Source organism: Fukomys damarensis, unplaced genomic scaffold (assembly GCF_012274545.1).
Source record: "Fukomys damarensis isolate Sample0158 unplaced genomic scaffold, DMR_v1.0_HiC HiC_scaffold_22, whole genome shotgun sequence".
NCBI classification, from domain to species: Eukaryota; Metazoa; Chordata; class Mammalia; order Rodentia; family Bathyergidae; genus Fukomys; species Fukomys damarensis.
Window position 1 is genome coordinate 17,342,434 of NW_022900934.1, and position 25,796 is coordinate 17,368,229.

The 25,796-nt window shown below is 36.7% G+C and overlaps 1 protein-coding gene across 8 annotated transcripts in view; it reads left to right on the forward strand.

The window, feature by feature from the left end:
- Ptprt (protein tyrosine phosphatase receptor type T) overlaps positions 1-25,796 on the forward strand; it is an 810,280-nt gene that overhangs the window by 575,377 nt on the left and 209,107 nt on the right. For all 8 annotated transcript variants that reach the window (XM_033767165.1, XM_010631417.3, XM_033767166.1 and 5 more), the window contains exon 13: positions 20,002-20,038. In XM_033767165.1, the coding sequence (XP_033623056.1) occupies positions 20,002-20,038 (37 nt within the window). The remainder of the gene's footprint in view (positions 1-20,001; positions 20,039-25,796) is intronic.

Genomic DNA, 25,796 nt, shown 5'->3' on the forward strand with positions numbered 1-25,796 from the left:
AATTAGAAAATTAGAAAATTGTCTTGGCAATAATTCCAGTATTGATTTGCTAGGATCAAACAGTCACTCATGAATACTTCTCTGCTTCAATCATTTATGCACACAAAATTTTGTTCACCCTACCAAGTGGTTCAGAAAGTATTATTCACATCTGGAGGAGAGATCACTCTGACTCAGGAAAATTAAGAAATTTTACTCAGGGAATTTATGCAAGGTCATTCAATCAGTGAGAAACAAAACTAGAATTTTGAAGGTCTAATTTCATTCATTAATTTTTTTAACTTTCATTAATTTTACTGTTACATTTAATGTGTACAATACAATGACAGCCACTGTTGGAAATTTGTACCTTTACATAATCTTGGTTCTTATTTTTCCCCATTCCCCTGCCCTCCCTTATTATTTGGCACGTTTAGTATGTGTCGGGTGCTGTTACCACCATTGAGAGAGATGAGATTCTTCTGCTTCCAAGTTTTTATATTCTTATGGAGACTACAGAAAGTGACAATAGGCAAATACACAAGTAAATAATTTCATATTGCGAGGCACTAGATTTGTAGAATGATGTGATAAAGGGCAGATGGAGAGTGTGACTCTGAGAGAAGGCATCAAGAAAGGCGTTTTGGAGAAGGTGATATCGAACTCAAATGTTGAGAAATGAAGGTCTTCAATCATTTGAGGCAGGGGGGATACCAAACAAAGAATACCTGGAGCACAGCCTAAGTTTATCTTGTTGGGGGATCATAAATCAGATCGGTGTGCCTTGAGGGGGCGCACAGAAAGTCAGAGGAGAGAGGAATGTCGTTTGTACAGAGCAGTGAGGGCTTGTGATTTTTATCTTAAGTTCCTTGGGAGTCCTTAAGAGTTGTACACACAGACTGGCAGGAACTAGTGAGGTAATTAAAAGAGAACTCTGGCTAAGAAAGAGAGGGAGTCCCTTATCCGGGTCCAGAAAGACTGTAGGTGGACTGGTTAGAGAGCTGTTGTAGTCATTCAGGCAAGAGATGGTGGTGGTTTGGACCGGGGTCGTAACAGTAGAGACTAAGCAAACATGAAAGATTCAGGACATAGAAAAATAGGTATTGTCTTTGCCTTTAAAAACATATTATTATGAAGCATTTTAAAATGTTCAGATTAAAGAAGATGATAGAATGATTCAATCTGCTCACCATTCAGACTCAATGGTGATCGACCCGCGGCCAGTCCTGTTCCATCCCTGCTAATTTCTTTGGTTCCGCCAAATATCCTTAACTCCTTTTTACAAGGACTTGCTGAAAGTATAAAGATTAATCGTAAATCCTCTGCCCAGTTTCCCTAATTCCTAATGGTTTTCCCTAGCTGCTTTAGGACGCTATCTCCCTCCTCCCTCCTCCCTTTGTCTCTCCCTTCCTCGCCTTTTACGGACTTACTCTGTCTCCCCCTCTCTCTTTTTTTCCCCTTTGTCTTTTACCTGTCGATGTGCCAGTTGATCTTTCATTCCTTTTCTCTTAGATGCTTTAATGCGTCTTTTCAATATCATTGTGGTTATCAGAAAATTAATGTTACATAATGCCGTTAGTTTCAGCTTTGGTAATTGTCTCCCTTATGCCCTTTATAGTAAAACTAATGTTTTAAACAATTTCTGGTCCAGGATCAGAGGTTGTATCTGGTTGTCATGTCCCTCCAGATTTGCCCTCTGTTTTCCCTTGGCTTTCATGGCGTTTCATCTTAAGAGTTACAGTACACTTATTTTGTAGAACATCCTTCAAGTTAGGTTTGTCTTAGGTGTTGTGATTAGATTCAGGTCATGGATGTCATGAAAACTACAGAAGAGATGTTGAATTCCTCTCCCTGTGTCGTAAGAGGAGGCACAGGCACATGGTAACAGTTTGTCCCTTTCCTGATAATGTTCATTTTTATTTATTTTTTTATTTTTTTGGTACCGGGGATCGAACTCGGGTCCTTGCGCTTGCTAGGCAGGCCACCGAACTGCTGAGCTAAATCCCTGGCCCCACTTTGATTTCTTAAAGTGTTATTTACCAAGGTGTTTTCCACTATAAAGCTGCTATCTCCTAGTAATGTATAATGTTTTGTACAGATACATATGTAAGCATCTTGGTCTTCATCAAACTTTCATCTGTTAGTTTTAGAAGTTACTGATGATTCTTATCTAAATTAATCAATAAGATGTTTACCAAAGAATGATTTTTCTATTCCTGCCATTCTTTCTATATTTATTAGTTGGCGCTTATCATGAGAATAAGTTCCCCTTTCTATCTCACTTTAAGATATTTATTTATATTTTTATAATCATGGGTCTTTATTTTATTCAGTAGATTATAACCTCTTGTCATCATGATTTATTTTTATATTCAAATTATCTTAGACTTAGCTAGTGGGATCTGCTCAGAGGCAGTCCCTGCATCCTTCTGATATGCCTCCACTAGTACTTGAAAACTTCTTTTCTTTCTAGCAAAATATGTTGTGGTTTCCCTCTTCACATCTAATAGAGAGTGGTTCTCATAAACTAAAATTTGGGAGCTACTAGGTGTCATTACTTCCAGGCTCTCACAGTGGACATAGATACAAGGCATACTAATGGTTGTGTTCCAGCTCCGTATTAAAAATCAAGAGTTCACAATGACACACCCAACTCCAATCACCAGCAAGGTTCATCCAAGCCTTCCCCATCAACATTTATAACATTATCTCCAACAGTGAAAAGCTTGCCTTGCACCGTTCTCCAGAAATTCCCTTTCTTGTTCAACCATAAAAATCCAGAAACTATTTTCAGAATTGCTTGTAAGAGGAAGTTCAAGTACGCCTATAATTCTGTCTTTAGCCTGAATATGTACAAAATACAGTGTTCAAAAGCAAATCTAGTTTATTTCTTTTTATTATCCTAAGATTTTTGTTGCATGTCTATTGAAAATGGGGTTAGATTTCTCTTTTTTTCTAATGTTAGACTCATTTTCCTCATCTTTATTGATTTCTTGAATATGGCAAGCAAAACGTGGTTTCAGAAGTTCATCTGCAGCAAAAAGTGCATGTGGAAATTTACATACCAGTCCTTTTAGTTCATAGCCACAATCCGCTGTGGGAAACTGATACCATTAATTTCATGTGTAATTTTTACAAAAATTATGAGGCTGATGTATATTTTATTTCTCCTACTTATAGAAAAGTATAGATATTTGGAACATTCAGATAGTAGAAGTCTTCTTTATTTTTTTTTCATTGAGTTTATTGGTACTTTTTAGGTATACAATACAGTTACATTCATCATTGGGATCTTGTACCTTTACATGATGTATCTTGGTTCTTTCTTTTTCCCCATACCCCTGTCCTCCCTTCACCCCTCCACCCTTCCCTATTTACAAAGACTTGGTTTCCATTTTTTCCTTTTCTCATATTTTTCTTTTTCCTTCTTTCCTTTCCCCTACTCTTCCCACTTCCCCTGCTCCTTTAGTCTTTTTGTTCCTATTTCATATTATCAATTATATAATTTGAACCTTGTTTACACTTTTAATTTTTAGACTGGATAAAGAGGATGTGGTTTTTCTGTAAAATGGAGTACTATTCAGCCATTAAAAATGAGAAACTAGAGCCATTTATAGGAAAATGGATGTGTATTGAGGCCATACTTTAAGTGAAATAAATAAGACACACATGTATAAATTCCTTGTTATTTTTTACAGCTGCATAATCCTCTGTTGTGTGGTTATAGCTGTTTATTCAATCACTCTCATATGTTCACAAACAAGTTTCAAGATGTTTCAATCGTAAACATTGATTTAATAAAGAAAGTTGTACATATATACTTTTATATTGTTGGAAGTATATCTTCAGGGTAAATTCCAAGAAGAGTACTCGTTGAATTAAAAGATATACTGAAATGTATTTTAGCCAAAAGTCACTGTGTTGTCTTACTTAAAGGTTCAATACATTTTCATTTCTTGCAGCAGTGTATTAGATTGTTTCTCCACAGCCTTGCCAATAGGTTGTGTTGTCTAATTTTAATTTTGTCAAACTTATATGTAGGGAATTATACCTCCATATGGTTCTAATTTACTTTCTCTTATTATAAATTAAATTGACATCAATTATATTGGAGATGTTTTATGTAATTTTTAAATCATCTGTTTTTGTCTTTTGCCCAATTTTCAGAGTTTTTGTTTTTTAATTTTTTTTTTTTTGAGACAGGGTCTCACTATGTAGTTGAGACTGACCTGGAACTCACTATGTAGCCCAAGCTGGTCTCGAACTCAGTGATCCTCCTGCCTCAGCCTCCCAAGTACTGGGATTATAGACATGCACCACCACGCCTGGCTGTTTTTTAAATTTTTAAAAATTTCATTTTATATTAGCATTTGTGTACAATACATAACGATACATTCATCTTGAAGAACTGGTTCATATCCATATCACCTATTAATCATTTTTACTTCCCCTCCCTGCCCTTTTCTCATATTTTAAATGTTCACGTGTTCTTGTCTTTTCTTGGGTTTGTGTTTTGTTACTTCGGCCTGTGCGCTTACTTATGCGGTAGGACCGCACTGCCATAATCACGGGCCCTGTGCTGTCCCCTCCACCAGAGAGAGCACCCCCACTCACTCCTCTTCTTTATTGCTTTCTGTTCATTTTAAATATAAATTTTAGTGTCCGCTAGCCCAGTTTCATAAAAAGTCTATTAGTAATTTTACTGGGGTTTCATGGAATTTATACTTTAATTAGGGTGAACTGGCATGCTTACGATGTTTAAGTGTCTTACCCAACAAACAGGCATGTTCTCCTACTTGTTCAATTTATTTTTTTGTCTTTCAAGAGTGCTGTAAAATTCTTCTTGATACAACTTTGCATAATTTTGTTAAGTTTATTGCTAAATATTTAATCTTTGTAGTTATTGTAAATGAAATTTTCTTACCATTTTATCCTCAGCTGATTATTGATTGTAAATCGGGACATTACTGAATTTCTAGGCAAATTATTGTTTTTACCGATGCAGACATATTCATACCTACTCTACTTAGTTTTGAGACGGATGGCATTAAAAAGTGTCCTTTGCCATGTTTAATGCTTTTTCAGATAAAATCATGGCTTACATCAGGATCAATACTCCTTGTTTCCGATTCATTCATTTGGCACTTTTAGCTCCCATTCTTTTTTTTTTTGCCTTTCTGTATAATATTGTTTTAAGTGTGACCTTTATATTCAGAAGTATGGTTTTGCTTTGTGAGCTAAATTGAAATCTTTTTCATTTAGTTATGCGACTTAAACCTATTCACACTAGTTGATATGATTGATATATTTGGTCTAAACTCTATCATGAATTTTTAAATTACTTTCTAACATTTGTCACATACTTTCTTTACTCTTGTTTTAAAATGTCATTTCATATATAGAAGGTTCATATTCTTCTAGTAGTTGCTTTTGTTCCTACACTTTTAAGTGTCTTTAATTGTATTTTTTCTCCATTGTCCTTTTGCTATCTGGTTGGTCAGTTTAAGGGTATCCATGGATTTCTATCTGTTGTCTTAAAACAATAAATGACCTTAAGCCAGGCATGGTGGCACACGCCTGTAATCCCAGCACTCAGGAGGCTGAGGCAGGAGGATCTCTGTGAGTTCGAGACCAGCCTGGACCACATAGTGAGTTCCAGCTCAATCTTAACTACATAGTGAGGCCCTGTCTCAAAAAACAAAAACAAAAACAAAATAAAACAAAACAATACACAATAAATGACCTTAATCTACTCTCCCTTTTTCCTATTTCTTCTGTTTTTCATATTTTTAGTTAAACTATTACTACATTATCAGAAAATATAACATTTATCTATTCTGCTTTCATCCATGCCCTAACTTATTTTAAACTTAGATTTGCAATTAGATATATTTAAATGCTTACCATAAATTATTTTTTAATTTTAGTTTTTCATTAACATATATTAATTACACATATTAATAGAATTCAGTGTGGGATTTCATTGCATGCATATAGTGTGCACTGATCAAATCAGGCTAATTAGAATTTTCTCTCTTCTTATCATTTCTTTATGTTTTGAGCCTTTGAGCACCCTCTCTTCTTAAAATATATACAGTGGACTCTTGACTTATGAACTCCATTGGTTCCCAAGGGCTGATTGTAATTCAAGTTGGTTGTAAATCAACACAGCTGAGATCTGGCTGTTTACTTAGGTACACACTATAGATAACAAGGGGCAGATGAACCTTCCATTAATCTAATTAATCCAAGTTGTATGTCAGGCTGGTCGTAACTTCAGTGTCCCCTGTAATAGGTTATTTTGAACTTGATCCACTACACTATGTTGTAAGGCACAGAAACTTATTACTTCTGTGTTTTGGTGCCCATTATTCAACCTCCCTTTGTCTTTCCCCTGACACCCTTGCTAGTTTCTAATAACCATTACTCTACATTCAGAGTTGCTTTTGTTTTAGCTTCCACATATGAAAGAGAGCATGCAGTATTTTTCTGTGTCTGGCTTATGTCCCTTAACATAATGTCCTCCTGTTTTGTACATTTTGCTGTAAATGACAGGATTTCATTCTTCCTTATGGCTGGATAATACATTTCGCACATTCACTACATATTCTTTTCCCCTAATCTGTTGATGGACACCTGGGCAGATTCCACATCTTTGTGAATGTTGTGAATATTGCCAGAAGAAAATGAGTGTGCAGGTATCTCTTTGGCATTCTGATTTAATTGCATTTGGATATATACCCAGGAGTAGGATATCTGGATCATAAGTAGATGTACTTTTTTAATTTGTAAAGAAATCTCCATAGTGTTCTGCATAGTGGCTGTACTAATTTACATTCCTACCAACAATATATAAGCATTTCTTCTTCTCCACCTCTTCCTTAGCTTTTGTTTTAGGTTTTTTCTAACTGGGGTAAAATGATTTCTCATTGTACTTTTGATTTGCATTTTCCTGATGGTTAATGGTAACATTTTTTTCATATTTTTTCTGGCCATTAGAATTTTTTAGAGATAAGTCCATTCAAATCATTTGCCCATTTTTAAATTTGATTACTTGTTTTCTCTACTGTTAAAGGATTTTTTAGCTCATTGTATTTTCATCTGCCAGGGGAATAGTTAGCAGATATTTTTGCCAATTGTCTGTTCATTCTGTTGATTGTTTCTTTAGCTCTGCAGAAGCTTCTTGGTTTGACATAATCTCAGTTTTCTCTTCTTACTATCGTTTTCTTGTTTGGGGGGATCATATTCACAAAATCATTGCCTATATCAATATCTTAAAGTGATTCTCTTATGTTTTCTTCTAGTACTTTGAGGCCTTAAATTTAGGTTTTAAATCTATTTTTATACAGGGTAAGAGTTAGGCATCAAGTTTCATTCTTCTGTATTTAGTTAGTTTTCTCAACCTTGTTCATTGAAGAGATTGTCTTTCCTACTGGGTATGTTTTTAGTGTCTCTTTTTGATAATAAGTTGGCTATGGATGAGTGGGTTTAATTCTAAGATGGCTATTCTCTTCCACTGCCTTATGTGTCCACTTTTAGTCCAATACTGTACCACACTGTTTTGGTTACTATGGCTCTGTAGTGTGGTTTAAAATCAGGTATTTTGATGTCTTCAGCTTTGTTCCTTATGGTTCAAGACTGATTTGACTATTTGGAGTCTTTTGTACTTCCATATGAATTTTAAGTCTTTTTTCTAGTTCTATGAAGAACATCACTGGTGCTTTGTTGAGGATTGAACTGAATCTGTAAATTGCTTTGGACATATTTTAAATTTACCAATATTAGTCCTTCCAACTGATTAACATGGGAGGTCTTTCTATTTTTTGTAACTTCTTTAGTTTATTTCATCAGTGTTTGGTAATTTTTAGAAATCCTTCATTTCCTTGGTTAAATTTATTAGGAGGTATTTTATGATTTTTATAGCTATGAATGAGATTTCTTTTATTTTTATCAGTAAGTTAGTTTTGTATTAAAATGCTAATTTAAAAAATTTTTATAACTTGCATCTTTAATTCCTGTATTAGTTTTAATAGTGTTTGGGTGCAATCTTTAGGTTTTTCTATGTGTAGAAACTGCAAACAGTAATAATTTGACATTTTCTTCTCCGGTTTATATACCTTTTATTTCTTTCTATATTTTAATTGCTCTGGATAAAGCTTCTGGGAGAGTATTGAATGAGAATGATAAGATAGACACCCTTCTCTTGTGGATATTTTAGAAGAAAAGTTTCCAGCTTTTCACTCTTCATTTGGCTGTGGCTGTGCCATATATAGACATTATTATTATTATATTGAGATATGTTTCTTCTATATGTAATTTATTCAGAGCTTATATTTTGAATTGATGTTAGATTTTATCAAATGCATTTTGTACATCTGATGAGATGATCATATAATTTTTATCCTTCATTGTGATGTTATATTGTATTACATTTATTGAATTGCTTATGCAGCTTAAGTTGGTCCACTTGTATCCCTGGAATAAACCCAGCTTGGTCAATTTGATTTGCTAGGGCTTTCTTTTTTGAGAAGTTTTGTATCTTTGTTCATTATTATTAGCCTATAGTCTTTTTAAAAACTCAACCAAGAAACATCAGTGTTAAAATATACTATAGACGAAATAGGCCTAATCGATATTTACAGAACATTTTATCCTATAGCTACAGACCATACATTTTTCATTAGCAAGTGAAAAATTCTATAGAATGGACAATGTATGAGTCCACAAAATAAGTCTTTACAAATGCAAACTAAAATGAAATCATATTTTGTATCATTTCTGACTACCATGGAATGAAATTAGAAGTCAAGACTAAAAAAAATTTAGAAATTATGTAAAATATATCTAGATAAAACAACTTTTGAATAAACAATGGGTCGTTGAAGAAACAAAACATTTTTTTAATTTATCAAAGCAAATGTAATTAAAAACATGGCATTCCAACATTCATGAGAGATACACAAAAATCAGTAGTAAGAGTAAAATTTATAATGAGTATGTACATTAAAGAGAAACATTTTAAATCAATGAAGAAACTGAGTATTCCAAGGATTTAGAAAAGCAACAACAAAGCAAACCCAACATTAGTAGAAAGAAATAACAAAGTTCAAAATAGAAATAATTGAAAGTGATACTGAAAAAAACATACAAACATCAATTAAACAAAGAATTTTTTAAAAAGGTAAAAATGAATAAATAAAAATGTATGTAGACTAACCAAGTATAAAAAAGGAAGGGGAAATGGGAGGGGTAGGGGAAAGGAAAGAAGGGAATGGAGTTAATATGATAAAATGAAAAATGATGGAAACAAAGTCTTTATAGATTGGAAGACAGGGAGGGGTTGAAGGGAGAGTAGGAGAATGGGCAAAAATAAGGACCAAGATTGATTAGGTAAAGGTACAAATTTCCAACAATGAGTGTCGTTATATTGTATATATTAAATGTACCAATAAAATTAATTTTAAAAAGAATAAAATCTAGAATATATAAGGAACTAAAAATAATTAGATTCTCCTAATTTAAAGACCCAACTTAAAAAAGGGGCATCTGAAATGAGTAGAAATTTCTCAGATGAAGGTGCACAACTGGCCACGTACATGAAAAATCTTCAACATCACTAGCCACCTAAGAAATGCACATTAAACAGCATCAAGATTCCATCTCTCCCCAGAAAGAAAGCTACCATCAAGGTATCAACCAATAACAAATGCTGGCAAAGCTGTGGAAAGGAAAACTTCTTCACTGTTGGTGGGAGTGTAAACTGATACAACTACTGTGGCAGTCAATATGGAGATTCCCCAAAAAGCTAAAAATAGAAATTCCATTTGACCCAGATATTCCCCTTTTAGGTATCTTCCCAAAGGAGTTAAAAAACCTCATACAATAGTGATGTATGTATATCCATATTGATAGCAGCACAATTCATAACAGCTAAATCTTGGAAACAGCTTATATTCCCATCAACAGATAGATGGATTTAAAAAATGTGGTATTAATACGCAATGGAATACTGCTCTGCCATAAACAAAGATAAACTTGAGGTGTTTGTAGGAAAATGGATAGTCCTTGAGACAATAATGCTAAGTGAAGTAAATCTGACATACAAGTTTGAATATCACATGGTTTTCCCTTATAAACAAGTGAATACATAAATAAAATATGAAATAAAAGGCATGTAATAGAAAAAAAAGACAGAGAGAAAAAGTTACTATATTCTACATATGTTTCTGCTGTCAGTTTCTAGTTTCACTCCAAAATGATATGGGAACTCACTTTTCAGGATTTCCATTTCTTTGGATATGTTAAGGTCCTTATTGTTGCTGTGAGCATGGCATATTTCAGGGGGGAAAAAAATCCCAGCATAGGAAAATCTATGACAACAGAAAGTAGCTCAGTGGTTGCTAGATTGTCAGAGTGGGAGTGGGAGGGATAATACTGGATAGTGTTGTTTTGTGATAACAAAAATTATTTAAATTTTATTGTGGTCATGGTGTGCAACTGTCAATATGCTAAAATCTATTGAATCATACACTTTAAGTTCGTAGATTGTATAGTATACAAATTTTACTTTAATAAAGCTCTTATTTACCCATTTCAAAAAAAAGGGTTCCTTTCTCCCCACAACCCCACCAACATTTGTTATTGGTTGATTTCCTGATAGCAGCCATTCTTTCTGGGGTAAGGTGGAATCTCAGTGTTGTTTTCATCTGCATCTCTCCAGTGACCAGTGATGTGGAACATTTTTTCATGTATTTACTTGATGCTTTACTTCTTTGTCTGAGAAATGTCTGTTCATTTCAGATGCCCAATTTTGAATCAGGTCTTTATATTTTGGGGGTGATTTTTTTGAGTTCTTTATATATTCTAAATAATAGTCCTTTGTCTGAGGAGCAGCTCGTAAAAATTATTTCCCACATTGTAGGTTGTCTTTTAGTTCTGTTGATGGTGCAGAAGCTTCTTAATTAGTAGTGTAGAAGCTTCTTAATAAGATGAGATCCGCATTGTTGATTCTTTCTGCTAGTTCCTGTGCTACTGAGGATTTGTTCATAAAGTTTTTTCCTATGCCAATGTTTTCAAGAGTTCTGCCTAACTTATCTTCTAGCAGATTTAGTGTCTCTTTTTTAATATTTAGATCTTTAATCCACTTGGATTTTAGTTTAGTGCATGGTGAAAGATAAGGGTCTAGTTTTAATCTTTGGCAGGTTGAAATCCAGTTTTTCCAACAGCATTTATTAAAGAGGCTATCTTTCCTCCAGTGAGGATGGTTGGCTCCATTCTCTATAAAATGGAATACTACTCAGCCATAAAGAATGAGAAATTAGAGTCATTCATAGGAAAATGGTTACATATTGAGAATATACTCTTAAGTGAAATAGATAAGTCACACATGTGTAAATACCAATTAGTTTCTCTGGTGTGAAAAATTGTAATCGTACATAAGATCCTAATGGCATAATTGACAATGTGAAATAGGAAGAAAAGGGCTAAAGGTGTAGGGGAAGTGGGGAAGAGTGGGGGAAAGGAAATAAGGGAAAAGAAAAAATATGAGAAAATGAAAAAATGGAAATAAAGTATTTGTAAATAGGGAAGGGAGGAGGGGGTAAAGGGAAGGCAGGGTAAAGGGAAAAAAATGAAAACCAAGACCTGTCATGTAAAGGTACAAGATCCCAAAGGTGAATGTAACTGTACTGTATACCTAAAATGTACCAATAAACAATGAGGAGAAAAAAAAAACAGAGAGAAGACCCAACTAAATAAAATCAGAGATTTAAAAAAGACATTATACTCAATACTGCTGAAATACAAAATATCATTATTATTATAAGCAAATATTTGCTTACATATTTGAACACTTAGAAGAAATTGACCATTTTTTTATTTTGTAAATTTAAGCTTATTTACAGGATTCTCAGTCCAAAAACATACTGTTCCAACAGTTTTTTAATGAGCAATTTTTTTTAATGGTTGGTAGCTTTAGGTTCTGAATTTTTGTTTTTGTTTTTCTTTTTTCCCCTCATGGATACTGATATTTCTTTTTTGCTTTACTACCTGTAGGTATCCTATTTCTGAAGCTTATTTCTTCCTTATTTTTGCTTTATTTTTTACCCCAAAGTGATGCAAACTGAGGAATACTGTCTTGAATTATGTTTTCTTTCAAATATTTTCCCGGAACTTGTGTTTTGATTTACCAGGAAGTAATTTTAGCATTTTCACATGAGGTATTGACTTTGTCTTTCTGGAGACTATCAAATGCTTTCTCTTAATTTACCTTTTCTTTATTCCAAATGGGTTTTTTTCCCATATATCCTTTGCTTTCCACAATAGCCTGTGTTGAGATCCTTAGAGAACCCCATTCATATGGGGTTATTATTTTCCAATAGGAACTATGAGGTTTAGAGACTTCTTGGTACACTATTTATGCTGAGGTTGTGGATTTTGGTTAATTGATTGATGGATCAATTGATGGATTTTACTTTCTCATGTCATTTCTGAACAGAGTGTGAGACTTTCTGATGTTAACATTCACCATTTTCTTCAACTACACAGAGAAAATTGGCAGTTGATTTGGTTGTGGGAGGTGATGGGATTGGAAGAGTCTATAATGTCTCTGAGGTTTATTTTTTTTATAATCTACTGAATAGATGATACTGACATTTAATTAAATGAAGAAAACTTGTAGTAGACAAAGTATGGAGTAGAAATGAAGAAGAAAAGGAATTCTTTTGGAAGTGTGTGTATGTTTGATTGTGAATACTTAAAGTAGACACATGATCACATAAGCCTGGATCTTAGAAATACTAATGTTAGAAATGGGTATTTAGAAGGTATGGTGACTTGATAATATTCAAAGCCTTTTAACTTACTTTGATCTCTCATTGGAGAAAGGTGATGAAAAAGAACATGAAACAGAAATGGACCGCACCAAAGTTTGGAGTCCAAGCAAGGGATAAATACATAACCAAAACAAGCAAAGCCAAGAAAAGAAAAACACAAGGAACATAAAGAGTATAGATAGGTAGGAGGAAAACCTGGAAAGTAGAATAACACAAGGGCCAAGAGAGAAAATGGGCCAAGGAAAGACATCTATTGAAGCTGATGTTGATGGGAGATTAAAGAAGATAGAGGTAGAGAAGTGATTATTAGAATTGACCACGTAAAAGTCTTCCTTGGCCTTCCAACGAGCACCTTATTTTGCCATCGCTAGCTATTCTATAGCCTGAAGCTTCACCTTGCCTTCTCTTAATTGAGGGGCTACAGGTATCAGTACATATACCTGTTAGTGACCTCAAGTTTAAGTGCTGCACAGACACATCATCCTTTAAAAGGCATTCCTTGTATGTTTCCTCAGAGGGTGAGTTTACCACATTATCTCCTCAAAGGTCATGAGTTTCTCAAAGTTTCTAGAGCCATCTGCTTCCTTTTTCCATCTCAGACCTTCTGATTGCTCAGGGTGCTACATTAAATCAAAACAGAATTTCTCTATATTATACACTGCCTAGCCTGTTTTCTAGAATAAATTTGTGGTCTATTGTCTTTGTGTGTCTACATGCAACCCCAGCAAGAAGCCAAATGGAAAAGTGGTGTTTGCCTACAGATACCTCAGAAAAGAAGGCCACTTGCTTAAAGATTATTTTGCCTTTCAGCATGTATTACCATCTGGATAATCTTGGGAAATATCATTTAATCCTTTCTCACAAGAAAGAAAATACGCATGATGTTATTCATCTCAAGGCTTTGTTATTAGAGTGGAAAGACATAAAATATGCCAAGTAGGTACTCTTTTGAAAAGAAGGCTCTTCTTTTTGTCCTTTGAATTTCCTTAGTTCTTCTTTCAGGGATCACAACGTGATAAATGAATGAGCCCACTGAGGCCAACCTACAGCTAGTGATCAGTGCAATGGAATAAAGGAAAATCAGGTTGAAGGAAGGCGAGGGTGTAGACCAGTCGGTGTCAGGACCAGATACCCAGACTAATCCACAAAAATGGGATGGAGAGGTATGAGAGCTAGAGATTAAACAGAGCTGAGCTGTGCATCCAGAAGGTAAGAGTGATGAGAACTGGATCACATAGCCACTCTCCTTGCCTGAGCCCCTGCCAGCTGTTGGCTAAACCACACCAGCACCTTCCCATGGACTAGTTTGTTTTGTGTACTAAATCCATTACACAGACTTCTACATTGTAAAATTATAAATCTGAAATTTATATTCTTACTGCATAAATAGCTCTTTGATGGTTCCTTCTTGTTCTTAAGGCAGAGACCACACCAAAACAATACAGTAGAACAGTCTCTACCAGGCTTGGTTCTCTAGTTTCATCTCACATTATGATCCAAGTAATTTATTATGATCATACCAGATCATAATGTGTCTTCATGGAACTCTACATTTTCCCACTCCTGGGCCTTTTAATATCTGCTTCCAAATCTGGGACAACCTTCCTTAACAGTTCATATGTCAAACTCCTACTTTTCTTCCAGGTATCAGGTTTGACGGTTTTCTCAAGGCAGTAGAGAATCTCCTCCACATGATCTTCTTTACACACTTAGCACTTCTCCTTCCTAGTGTTTACTGCAACTTATAATTAGGTATTTATTTGTGAGAATAGCCATCTAATGTTTGTCTCCATCCCTGGGCCACATAATCTGTGAGGAAAGAAAGCATGTCTTTTTGCTACCCTTGTAATACTAGTACTCAGTTCAGTGTGATACATGATGATCATTCAATAAATATCTGTGGATTGGCTGACAAAATAATGAACAAAGAATTACGTAGGATATAAGCCCATTCTTAGAGTAAAGTTGAGACACACACCAAAGCAACTGGAAAAAACTATGAAAAGGTGGTTGCTGAATTTTATCATATTAACTAAAGAAATTTAGTCATAGAAAAGATGTAGTCACAAGTTAGGGTCACAGGGAAAACTATTTTGAAACTGTAGGGGTAGAGCTAAATCTCCATCCTATTTAATCAGGGATCAAATGGAACAGCAGAATAAAAGTTATATGTATTTTCCAGGTATGTATGGCCTCTTGATAAAGTTTTGGTACAACTTGACCTACTCCTTCTAGATAGTAAACAGCAGCTACAGAAACTTGATACCTCAGACACTTATACAGTAAGCTCTTCAAGTGAAAAGGCATTCTACAATTTCAGTAAATAATTAAAGGTTTGAGGGATAGAACATTGGATAAGTCAGATTTGGCCTACTCCAAAATAGTTATAAGTAGGTCCAAGTATGAGATATCCTTGGAAATAAGCTGAGCAAGGCTTTAAAAAAATCTGTTTGCATAGAGTGAAGTAGTATGGAATGGTATTAAGACTTGAGAAGACAGAATACTGAAAAAGCAGATATATTGCCAGTAACTGAGGTAAAATTTATCATTGGAGAGAATGACTTGGCTTCTCCACCAAAATGGCATTCTCTACCCCCTTTTCTGGCATTTAATTGATGGGAAAATGGGTGCAAAAAGAAAGGAACAGTGACTTGCTCAGTATTGCATGCACAAACAGAACCTCCTCAAGAAGAAGCAAGTTTCAACAGAAACACAGAAGTAAAGTTATCTAGTTTTACCCTGAGGTGACATATTTGTGAGCAGAGTTTTAAGTCTGGAGTGGGGAATATAACATGAGCAAGGTTAAAGTGCTGAGGAAATGAAATTGTATGTACTATTCTAAGATATAGTGTAGACCTGATAATAGGGCATACTGCAGATAGAAAGGAAAATACACCATTTTTCCTTCTCTGAAGCCTTATACAATCTAAGCACCAGTACTGACTTCATGCTTATTGATCTGACTTGGAATACTGAATGTGAATACACTGACCAGACTCCACCTGATAGAATTATGAACGTCCATCCTCTCTCTGATTTGCTTGCTGACAGTTTTATCAACCAGAAGACCAAGAAAGTGACTTGGGGCTTTGTTATTTTGTGCTTAATTCTAACCAACAAAGACAATTAATTATGGAATTGAAGCTGTCAGTAACTTGGGAGAGAGCAAACACGTCAGTATCATGTTTGTGAGAATCAAGAAGACTTCATCATAATCAGACATGCCCTCTAGATTTATATAGAGAACCAATTTTTTAAAGTGTAGAGTGGAAGGGGTGGTGTCAGGGCTTGGCGTATTTTTGTACCTGTCTCTGAAGCAGAGATGATGATTCTAAGGAGAGCTAGAAAGTTCTTACACATGATACAGTGGCAAGAGAGGACTGTATAATAAACCACTGCAGCTACCCAGGGTTCCCTTCAATGTAACTGCATTTTAAAGATAATACTTCCAAAGAAAGCAGGTTAGTGGTTACCTTTGTCAGGAGAATGTAACCAGAAGGACCATGAAGGAAAGATGCTGATGTTTTAACCTGGGTGCTGGACAAAGGTTATGTTTACCTGGTGAAAAATTGCTAAACTGAAGATTAGCGTACTTATATGTATTTATGTTATACTTTAACAGGTAAAATAGTTAATGAGATTCAGTATATTTTCTTCAGGACTTATTCTTTAAACAATTAGATTTACACATTAGTTGTAATAAAACAGTAATTTGCTTTGTTCATTTAATAATTCTTGTGTGTACCATTTTATGTTATTACACAGCCATCACAATCATATTTTGCTTTAAAATATTCCACTGTTTAGATAAACCACAACTTTGGGTTTTTTATTTTTATTTTTTTTTTTAGACAAGGTTGCACAACTTTGTTTTTACAATGCCTATATGATCAGACAAACATAATGCTTTGGATTTTTTTATTATTTCAGTTTATTAGTACCTGTGTGTAGTACATAATGTTTACATTCCCTGTGGGAAGTTGGTCTGTGTACATAACAGATCCTAATTCCTTTTTCCATTCCCTTTCCCTTTTCTCCCATCCCTTGACCCCCTTCCCTTTTTTTGATACATATTTCCAATACATAACGTTTACGTACTTTGTATGGAATTGGTCACAAAGAACATTGGAACCAAGATTTTTAAATAAAATGCCTTTTTGTACATTTAAGATTATTCTCCGAGAACAGATTCTTACTTATAGAAAGATTCAATTGAATCTCTTTAAGCTTAAGTTAGGTGCAGTAAACCTTTGGCATTGGCAGCTACAGATTCTGTGGATACGGAAGGCTGACTTAAGGGACTGGAGCATCCCAAAGTTTGATTATTCATGGAGTCCTGGGGCTCCCCCTTGGATACCCAGGATTCATTATATTTACAAATTACTCCCAGCAGTCTTGGCCACATGAGACCTGTGCCCATCACTACATTCAGCAATCATGCACAAAACTGGCAAGTTTCCTAATATATCATTTGCAAAACCTTATTTTATTGCAATAATATGAAGTTGTAGGACCTCTAGACTGTATCTGGTCTCTCATCACCTTTACCATTCTACACAGTTTCTCAGAGACGGTCATCGCTGAGATGCTGCACCACTATTCCCGGGCTTTTTTCAGTTCTTCAGAGTTCGCAGTTTCTTTACCCATGTCAGGCTCTTTCAACCAAGGCACAGAAATGAAAGTCAATAAGAATTGAAAGACTTGCACTCTACAAACATGAAAAACAAAAACAAACAAATTTGCTCACTCGTATTATTATTGGCAATTTTAACTTATTTCTAACTCAAGCTTTTTAGATATCATATTTAAGAAGTTCTGTTTTATTTTTATATTCATATTCTGTCATTTTTTGTTCTTTATATGTTGTTTTATAAAAATATTTTATTAACAAATTGCATAGTTCAAATTTCATGTGAGTACTTTGTACCCTTGCACCATTACCTGGCATACTTTTTTTTAACATTTCTGAATTTTCTATTTTGTAAAATGAAACAATTATTTGTTTTAAAGGGGACATTTTCGTTATAAAAAAGAAAACACTTGTTCCAAAGAACAAGTCATGCCAACCCAACCTTCTTTCTTTAAGAGTTCTTAGGCTGAGATTAGAGAAATGCAGTAGACAGAAGATCAGAATCTGAAATGAATTTGACCCTGTTGTCAAGCTATTATTATGGAAAAATACAAGGCGTAAGCAACTGAGCAATTGAGATCTGAAGACCAAAGCAATGATAAAAGTGGATGAGTAGTTAGTTCAGACATTCTAATGTTCAGATAAATGAGAATCTGGATGAAGGCATCTACTCTACACAGTAGTGCCTGGCTATTGGCATTTTCCAGGTTTCTACTTATATTGATGAAATTATATGAAAAAAAATATTGCCAAAAGTTGCATCTAGTGGAGAATATGATGATAGCCTCTTGGAATAAGATCAAATGTGAGTCTGCACTTGGACTAGGATGTTGGCTATGTTCCTAGAATCCCAGTATAAGTATAGAAAATAATGAGAATCTAGGCATTCACTATAGACAAGATCACACACAGGTTGTTCTTCCTATTCTGGCCACTGAGCACTGAGAGGGATAAAGTGGAGGGTGTCTCAGGATGAGTAGATAGGATAGCTCAAAAGACTTAAACTTTTAATCTTATGAGAACTTGCTAAAGTAGAACATTAGTGAAATGAAGAACCATTTATCAATATCCAGACATCTTCTTGCACAAGCAAGGGCAGACCTTCTATATACTTTGAGGAACTGGAATCAAGACCATTGGAGATAATTATGGAAGGTCATTTTGGGTTTACAACAAGTGATGATTTCTAGCATTCGTAGGTGTGCAGAGATGAAGTAAACTCCAATGTGAACACTACTGTTTCTTCTCCACTTCTGAGTGCATACAAGGTTCCATCTCCCCAACTCAGTGAAATTCACTATGATCATGTGACTTGTTCTAGCCAATGAAACTTGAACAGAAGTGAACGTGTTAAGTATTCCTTTTGAATCAAAGAATTTGGTTGTCAGAGCTTAACTCTTCTACTTTCTTTCCCCTTGGTTAACATGGTAATACCAGCTTTGGTTTCTGAGTGATTACATTGATAAGTGAATCCTCCTAACTCTGTCCCCAGTGCTTAGACCCAACCTGTGGATGTGTAATTTGACTAGAAAATAGAAAATAAACTTTTGTTGTTTTTATCCCCTGAAGTTCTTGGGTTTTGTTACTGTGGCACAACCTTTTATATCCTGATTAAATCAAATGCCTTCAGGATGGTTCCTTGTGAGTGACCAGCGATATGTCAAGCACTGGGTTCCTGAGAGAGTTTTAGTTTAGTGCTTCCCACCATTGCACTCTTTGCTCTTACTTTTATTGCTCCATTGCATTCAAACTATTATTGGGGGTATAATTTAGTCAATAGGAATTTTCAATTTGTCCATGGCCCCTGGGAAATGAATCCCAGTGAAGTAGGCTAAGATAATTCTCTTCCTAGGCACACGTTTCTGTAACTCTACTGCATGCCCGTTAACAGCACAAATTTATGGCTTCTGTTCACTTGGATGGCAACCAACAATAACTAGGCAGCTTATCCAGCAAAGATTCAATAATCACGCACACACACACACACACACACACACACACACTCGTTATGAAGACTGTGAGGCCCACTAGAGATGTCAGGGCCAAAGTGACTTTTTCAACATAAACTTTACACATTGATTCTTACATGTTTTATCTAGATGGGGTGGCTCTTGCCAAATGTCCCTTCTGTGCATTGAGATGCCTTGTCCCACCTAACAGTTCCCAAAGGAGGCCCTTGTTCTGTCTGCTGACTCATACACCTGAACAATTCACATTGCATACTACAACACACCCACTAATTGTTACTGGTAAACATTTTGGGCACTTGGAAGTGTCTGATAAGTTTATAAAGTAGTTCTGTCTGCAAAAGATGTTTATGAGGTCGTAGGTGGCAGTGAACAGTATGTGAACAGAATGACATTTGTTTCAAGCCTGACAAAGAAAGAGATGAAATTGAAAGGTAATCCCAGTGGGGAAAAATTAAAAGAACAAAATGTAAATTATAATAAAACTGCCTATGTACACATAATGAATATATACAAATATATGCATGTTTTATAGAATGATCTCATATAACTAACAACTAATTGACTGGTGTCTCCCTTTTGTTGTTCACAGGAGACCAAAATCAACTGTGTTCGTCTGGCTACAAAAGGTAAGTTGGCAAGACCTGTCTGTCTTCACTTGTTCTTCAGCAGCGTAAATAGCTCTTCTTCTGGCCACACAGTGAAAGTTTAGGCAACAGTGTCTGAAAACAAGAATAAAGAATTATTTTCATTGAGTCAGTTGTATCCAGACCATACACCCTAGGTATATGATATTATCACCATACCTAAGGTGTAAAAGTGCAAAACATATTTATTGGATACATGGATAGACAGATGGACGCATGGATGGATAGGCGCATAGAGAATGTAGTGGCGAATATAATTCCACTCAAATATTATAGTGGAGTATATTTTCATTGCATTTAGATCTATGTTCATGTGGGTATTTTTCTTTAAGTATGTCTATTAGGCCCATCATTTGGGTTTTATGCTTTCGTCAATTGGTACATAGCTTTCAAATATGAAGTGATTAGTGTTGGTGCCTTTAATAATGAGAGAACAAACACTGCCTTGTTATGCAGCTGGCATTTTCAACACTTATCCCCCTCCAAAAAAATGAATGCAGCATTGTTCAGGCTCATCGCTTTTGTTCTCCTAATTATAATTGAATTGCCTGACTTTTTCCAGTTGGTACATGTTTCTGTTTATTACTCTTCTTAAAAAACAAAATCAATGAATGGTTTGTTATCATTTAACCTATCACAAGGTTGACTGGTTAGAAATCAGGTTTGTCTTTTTGTTACAGAATTGATATTTTTAATAGCAACTGCCCCCTATATACATGTACCCAAATCAAGTCATCTTCCCTATATTTATTCACAACATATATGGTTTCATCATTACAAACATATAGAAATTATGAATACAGATGGACATATAATCATAAATAAAATGTAGCACAGCAATGATTGAAGTAGGTATGCGTATGTGTGTGAGTGTATATACACAGGCACACTCATACACAGGTGGGTGGGGAAATACAGAGAAGGAGAGACAGAGACAAACAGAGACAAAGAGAATCATCTATAGCTATTTGAAAAAACATGCACCGAGACATCTAACACATGACTTTAAAGGAAATCAGCATCATATGTAGAAACCAAAGAGAAGACACAGGAGGAAGGAGAAGACAGAAACACTGGGGCTCAATGTCATAAGAAGTCACTCTGGATTCCCATGTGTCATAGAGGTTGGCATGTCCCTAACTCGTTTCCGGTCCAGAACTCTGGCTAGTGGATGGAAAGAGATAAAATGCTCTTCATTGAGACAAAGAGAATTGATGGCCCACAGGCAAAAGTGACACAAATCACAGGCCGTGGCAGACTTTTCCACAGAGGAAAACAGATAATGTAGAAGGAAGAACCCCATCAACTGGGTAGCGCTGGGGCACTAGACAGCAGTCAGGATCGCTGGTTTCTGCAGTGTCCCATTTCAGCAGACAGCTGGAGAGGGAAGTAAACACATGAAAACTCCCCCAAGATGCTACTGCACAGCTCCCCCACAGTTTCTGGCCTCTAGGAAAGGAAGTGATCCATACAATTGCTCTGCTTTCCACCAGACACGTGTTCTGAAATCACCCTCTAGGACTTTGACTCTCCTAACGGGTAATTTTCTGGGCCCTATTTTCTGACCTGAGGACTGCAACAGGTGACATGATATACAATAGGTACATGTGAGAACCAAGGGAGAACATCTGAAATTATATTTTCCTGCCAATTTCAGGTCCACAGTCCTTAGAGGCATATAGGCTCATCACGTGGCTTCTCCAGAGTTGCATTGCTGATCTGCTGGAGAAAGGCAGTGTCATGTTGAGAATTATAGCAGAAAAGCTCCCTGCGTCTTCTTAGCATAAGAGTTTCTCCTCTAGATGGATCATTAGGTTCCAGTCTTCCTTTAAATAAGTGTGTATACAGGTGAAGTATGGATGTGTGAAAGGAAAAGAAAGAGAGAGAGAGAGAGAGAGAGAGAGATGGAAAAAATGAATAATGAATGTCCAGCTGGTCAAATCCAGGCAGAGTTCTGTGAAGTTATCTCTGGCATATAGCAGTGGGAACTCCAAGAGTTCACATCCTGGTTATCCAGTTCAGGGCAGAGAGCTAGAAAATGCAGAATTCCACTCTACTGTCCCTTAGGGGGTCATCCCCCATCAACATCATATTAGATAATCATGCCCGAGGTGTACAAAAATAGGACAAAGGGTGTTTGATCAGTATCTATTCTGTGCCAGTCCTTATGCTTACAACATCCAGGGTGAATTCAAGACAATTGCTATCTAGAGCCATGTGTTGCCCACAAGGAGTTTGAATGAAGGATATGAGGCCAAAGATCAATATTTGATCCCTCTCATCCTTTTCTGAGAGCCTCAGTCAAATCTCTTCATGGTCGACTCGCTGAAAATAGCATTTCTCTTAATAGAGGAAAATCTGATAGCGGGAATCTCACAGGCTGAGAGGTCATATAAGGTCCCAGAGTAGGTCATCAGTACCTCTGCGTGCTCTTTCACTTCTCTATCATGGTGGCACCTTCCTTGTCATCCAGCCCCTGAGAATGAGCATATGTCAGACTCAAGACCAGTTTTCTGGTGACGATGCAACTTGCTGCTGCCAAGTATTGCCAGCATCTGTGGTCACTGCGTTGGTCCCATAAAACTAGAGTTGCCACATGGAACATCCCCATGTACTCATTCAGGGTCATTCTGTTTGACCCCATACCCAGTGCCTATCTGATATGCACACCTGGGGCTCTGGTGTGTGATTCTACCCTTACTGTTTTGTAATGTCACCCAGACCCCAATCAGTGCTGCCCAGTATTACCTTTCTGTGGATGCTCCAGCAAAGTCCTACAAACTGTGAGATTTAACAAAAATATATTGTTTCACTGTTGTGAAGGTTAAGAGTCTGAAATCAAGGTGTTTGCAGTTTGGTTCCTTCTGAGGACTGCAGGGAAGGCTCTGTTCCATGCATTTGTCTTAGTTGCTAGTGGTTTGCTGGTTATCTTTGTTGTTCCTTGGTTTGTATAATTACCACCCAGTTCTCTTCATTATCTTCACATGGTATTATCCTTGTGTATCCATGTCCAAATGTTTTTATAAGGGTGCTGACCATCTTGGAATAGATGTCCACACTACTCCAGTGTAACTTTACCCTTACTAATGACATCTGTAAAGACCTATTACTAAATTAGCGATATTCTAAGGTACTGAGTTAGGACTTCAATATAATAATTTTGGCAGTGGATGTTAAACAAAATTCAGCACATAGCTGGACCTGTGTAGATATAGGCAATGTCCATGTGTTTTTCAGTGTAGCCCGATTATTCCCTTGTCACACCATGATCTTGGCAGATGTTAAGGGTGTCTAAAAACTAGGCTTGCCCAGGAGGACCCTAGAGTAGGTTGGGGTTGAGATTTGACACTGTTCCTGAGGGGATCTCTGTGAAGCTGTCTTAGGTAGGGAGCTACAAGACCCATGGAAGGGTCCATGGGCAGTAGGTAAAAACCAGGAGCTGTCATCACACAGCAGATGCTTGATGTGTGTCAGGGGGACTAGCCTTAGCCCTCACACAGTGTTGAGGTGCGAGGTCCTCACCTAGTCAGTTCTGGACAGCAAAGGATGAAGCCTCCTGAAGCAGCCGCTGAGAAGAGCTCCCAGGAAGAGATGCTTCATCTCAACCTACCACTAATTGCTCAGCCACATATCCGCTGGCAGGACATCTCTGGCACAGAGCTGGCCCTGAAAAAAAAAATACTTTCTGTAATAAGAAAGTGCATATGGAGTCAATATCTCACTGAGCAATGAGGCTCAGAGACCAGAAAAGCCTCTCTCCATCTTCCTGAAACTAACTCATACCAAATTTACAATCCTCTTTATCTACCTATGCACAAAATATCTTTGAACACAACTTCTGCTATAGATCTGTTGATACGTCTGCTCTCTGTTGAACAAGAACTCTGATTTGTTCAGCTCGGGGTTGTAAAGACCCAAACCATGTCTAATTTCAAGTTATAATAATGTAACAACTAGCTCCCCCAAAACTGCATTATTCACAGTTGGATCTAGTGAACTCAGTTGATACGAGCCCCTCTCAGTATTCTAAGGCCTCTACTGCTTTGTTTGATGTGGGAATCAAATGACATAAGTTAGAGTGTTTTGTTAACAGCAAAGTATTTGGGGGAGAATGGTTACTGTCTATGACTATTGTTTATTTCATGAAATCAACACGTTTATTGAGCATCTATCTATGGGCAGGACCCCTTGCCAGGAGCTGGGGATTTCACAATGAACCCAGTAGGTACAGTTCCTGTCTTCAAGGAGGTCCCAGTCTAGAGTGAACACAGAGGCGGAGAGTCTTACTTGTGATCATTGCCTACAAAGAGAAGCAAAATGCACTGTGTGGAGAGTGAGTTGCCAGGGCCCCAAGCAATGATGATCAGTATGTGTTCCCAGACCATCACCTGCTCCTCCTGCACCATCAGTGCAGTGCAGGAGACTCTGTGCCTCCGCTTCACATCACTGTCCCTTTTCAACTAACACAGTGCACGCAACAGTGAGACAGGAGAAGCCAGCAGATAAAGAACCTCAAATGCACAGCCCTAGCCCAGGCCCCACCTGAAGAACCAGGCCCTGAATTTGATAGATTGAGTGGATTCACATAATACCAGGAAACAGTTTATTTACAGAGTTAGGACAGAACCTAAAATTTAAAGCCTAGATATGGTGCCATGGTACAGCAGTTTGATATTGTCCGACCATAGGGTCGATTCTGGCATTAGGATGGGCCCATTTCAGAAAACGCAAATGCAGTCCTTTTCACTAATGAAAGGTAGCGGTCAATGCCCCAGATTCACATTCCTCTTTACCTTGGTCCTAAGCCAGTGGTTGGCTGTTACTAAATTTAGAGATTAATTAGAGGACTCACAATTGGGGTTCATCTATGGTAGGAAAGTGAACTTTATCAACGAACAGATAAAGATGAATGGAGACTTGTCTTAAGGGTAGGTTCCCTAGAAGCAGAGCCTGAGGCGAGGATTTGGGGGACAAGTGATGTATAGAGGAAGAAGTCTCACAAGAAATGAGAGAGAGAGAGAGAGAGAGAGAGAGAGAGAGAGAGAGAGAGAGAGAGAGAGAGGGAGAGAGAGAGAGAGGGAGGTAGAACAGGGAATGGGAGGAGCTGTGCAAGAACTTCATCTCAGTTAAAGTCAAACAAAGGCTGGATCTGAGGATAAAGATCTCTGAAGTCTTCCTGGCTTGAGGTGAGAAGACCAGGGTTTGTACCTCCTTTCCTTGTCAGTCACCCTTTGGCCCTCCTTTGCTCTGATCTCCGTCTCAGTCTCTCAGGTGGTTACAGTGGAAGTGGCAGCCCTGAGCCTTAGGAAAGTGTAAGAAGAAAGTCACAGGTGCAGGTGTGAGCCCTGACCACAGGCCCGTGGTGCAGAGCCTGAAAAGGGGAGCTGGCTATGGAGCCAACAGCCTTACCTGCTGTCTCTAAATACTGCAAGGCTCCTGGTGTTTACACCCTTGGGTTGAGAGTCGCCAAATGCTAATGGAATCACATCAAGTCCAAGAGCTAAAAGGGCCTTTCAAACCCCTGTTTTTGGCCTGATTGAGCCCTGGAAATATATATGCTCAGAGGTGTAGAGAGAAAATTGTATCCAGTGGGTAAACAAGAATTAAATTTTGGTCTACAAGCAAAATTATTATTCAGACTTTGAAGGGAAGACAGTAAAAAAACCAAGGAACAAAAAAGTTCAGTTTAAAAATTAGGTTTTGTTTTTGTAGTTAAAACAGGAACTGTGAGGAAGGGCAA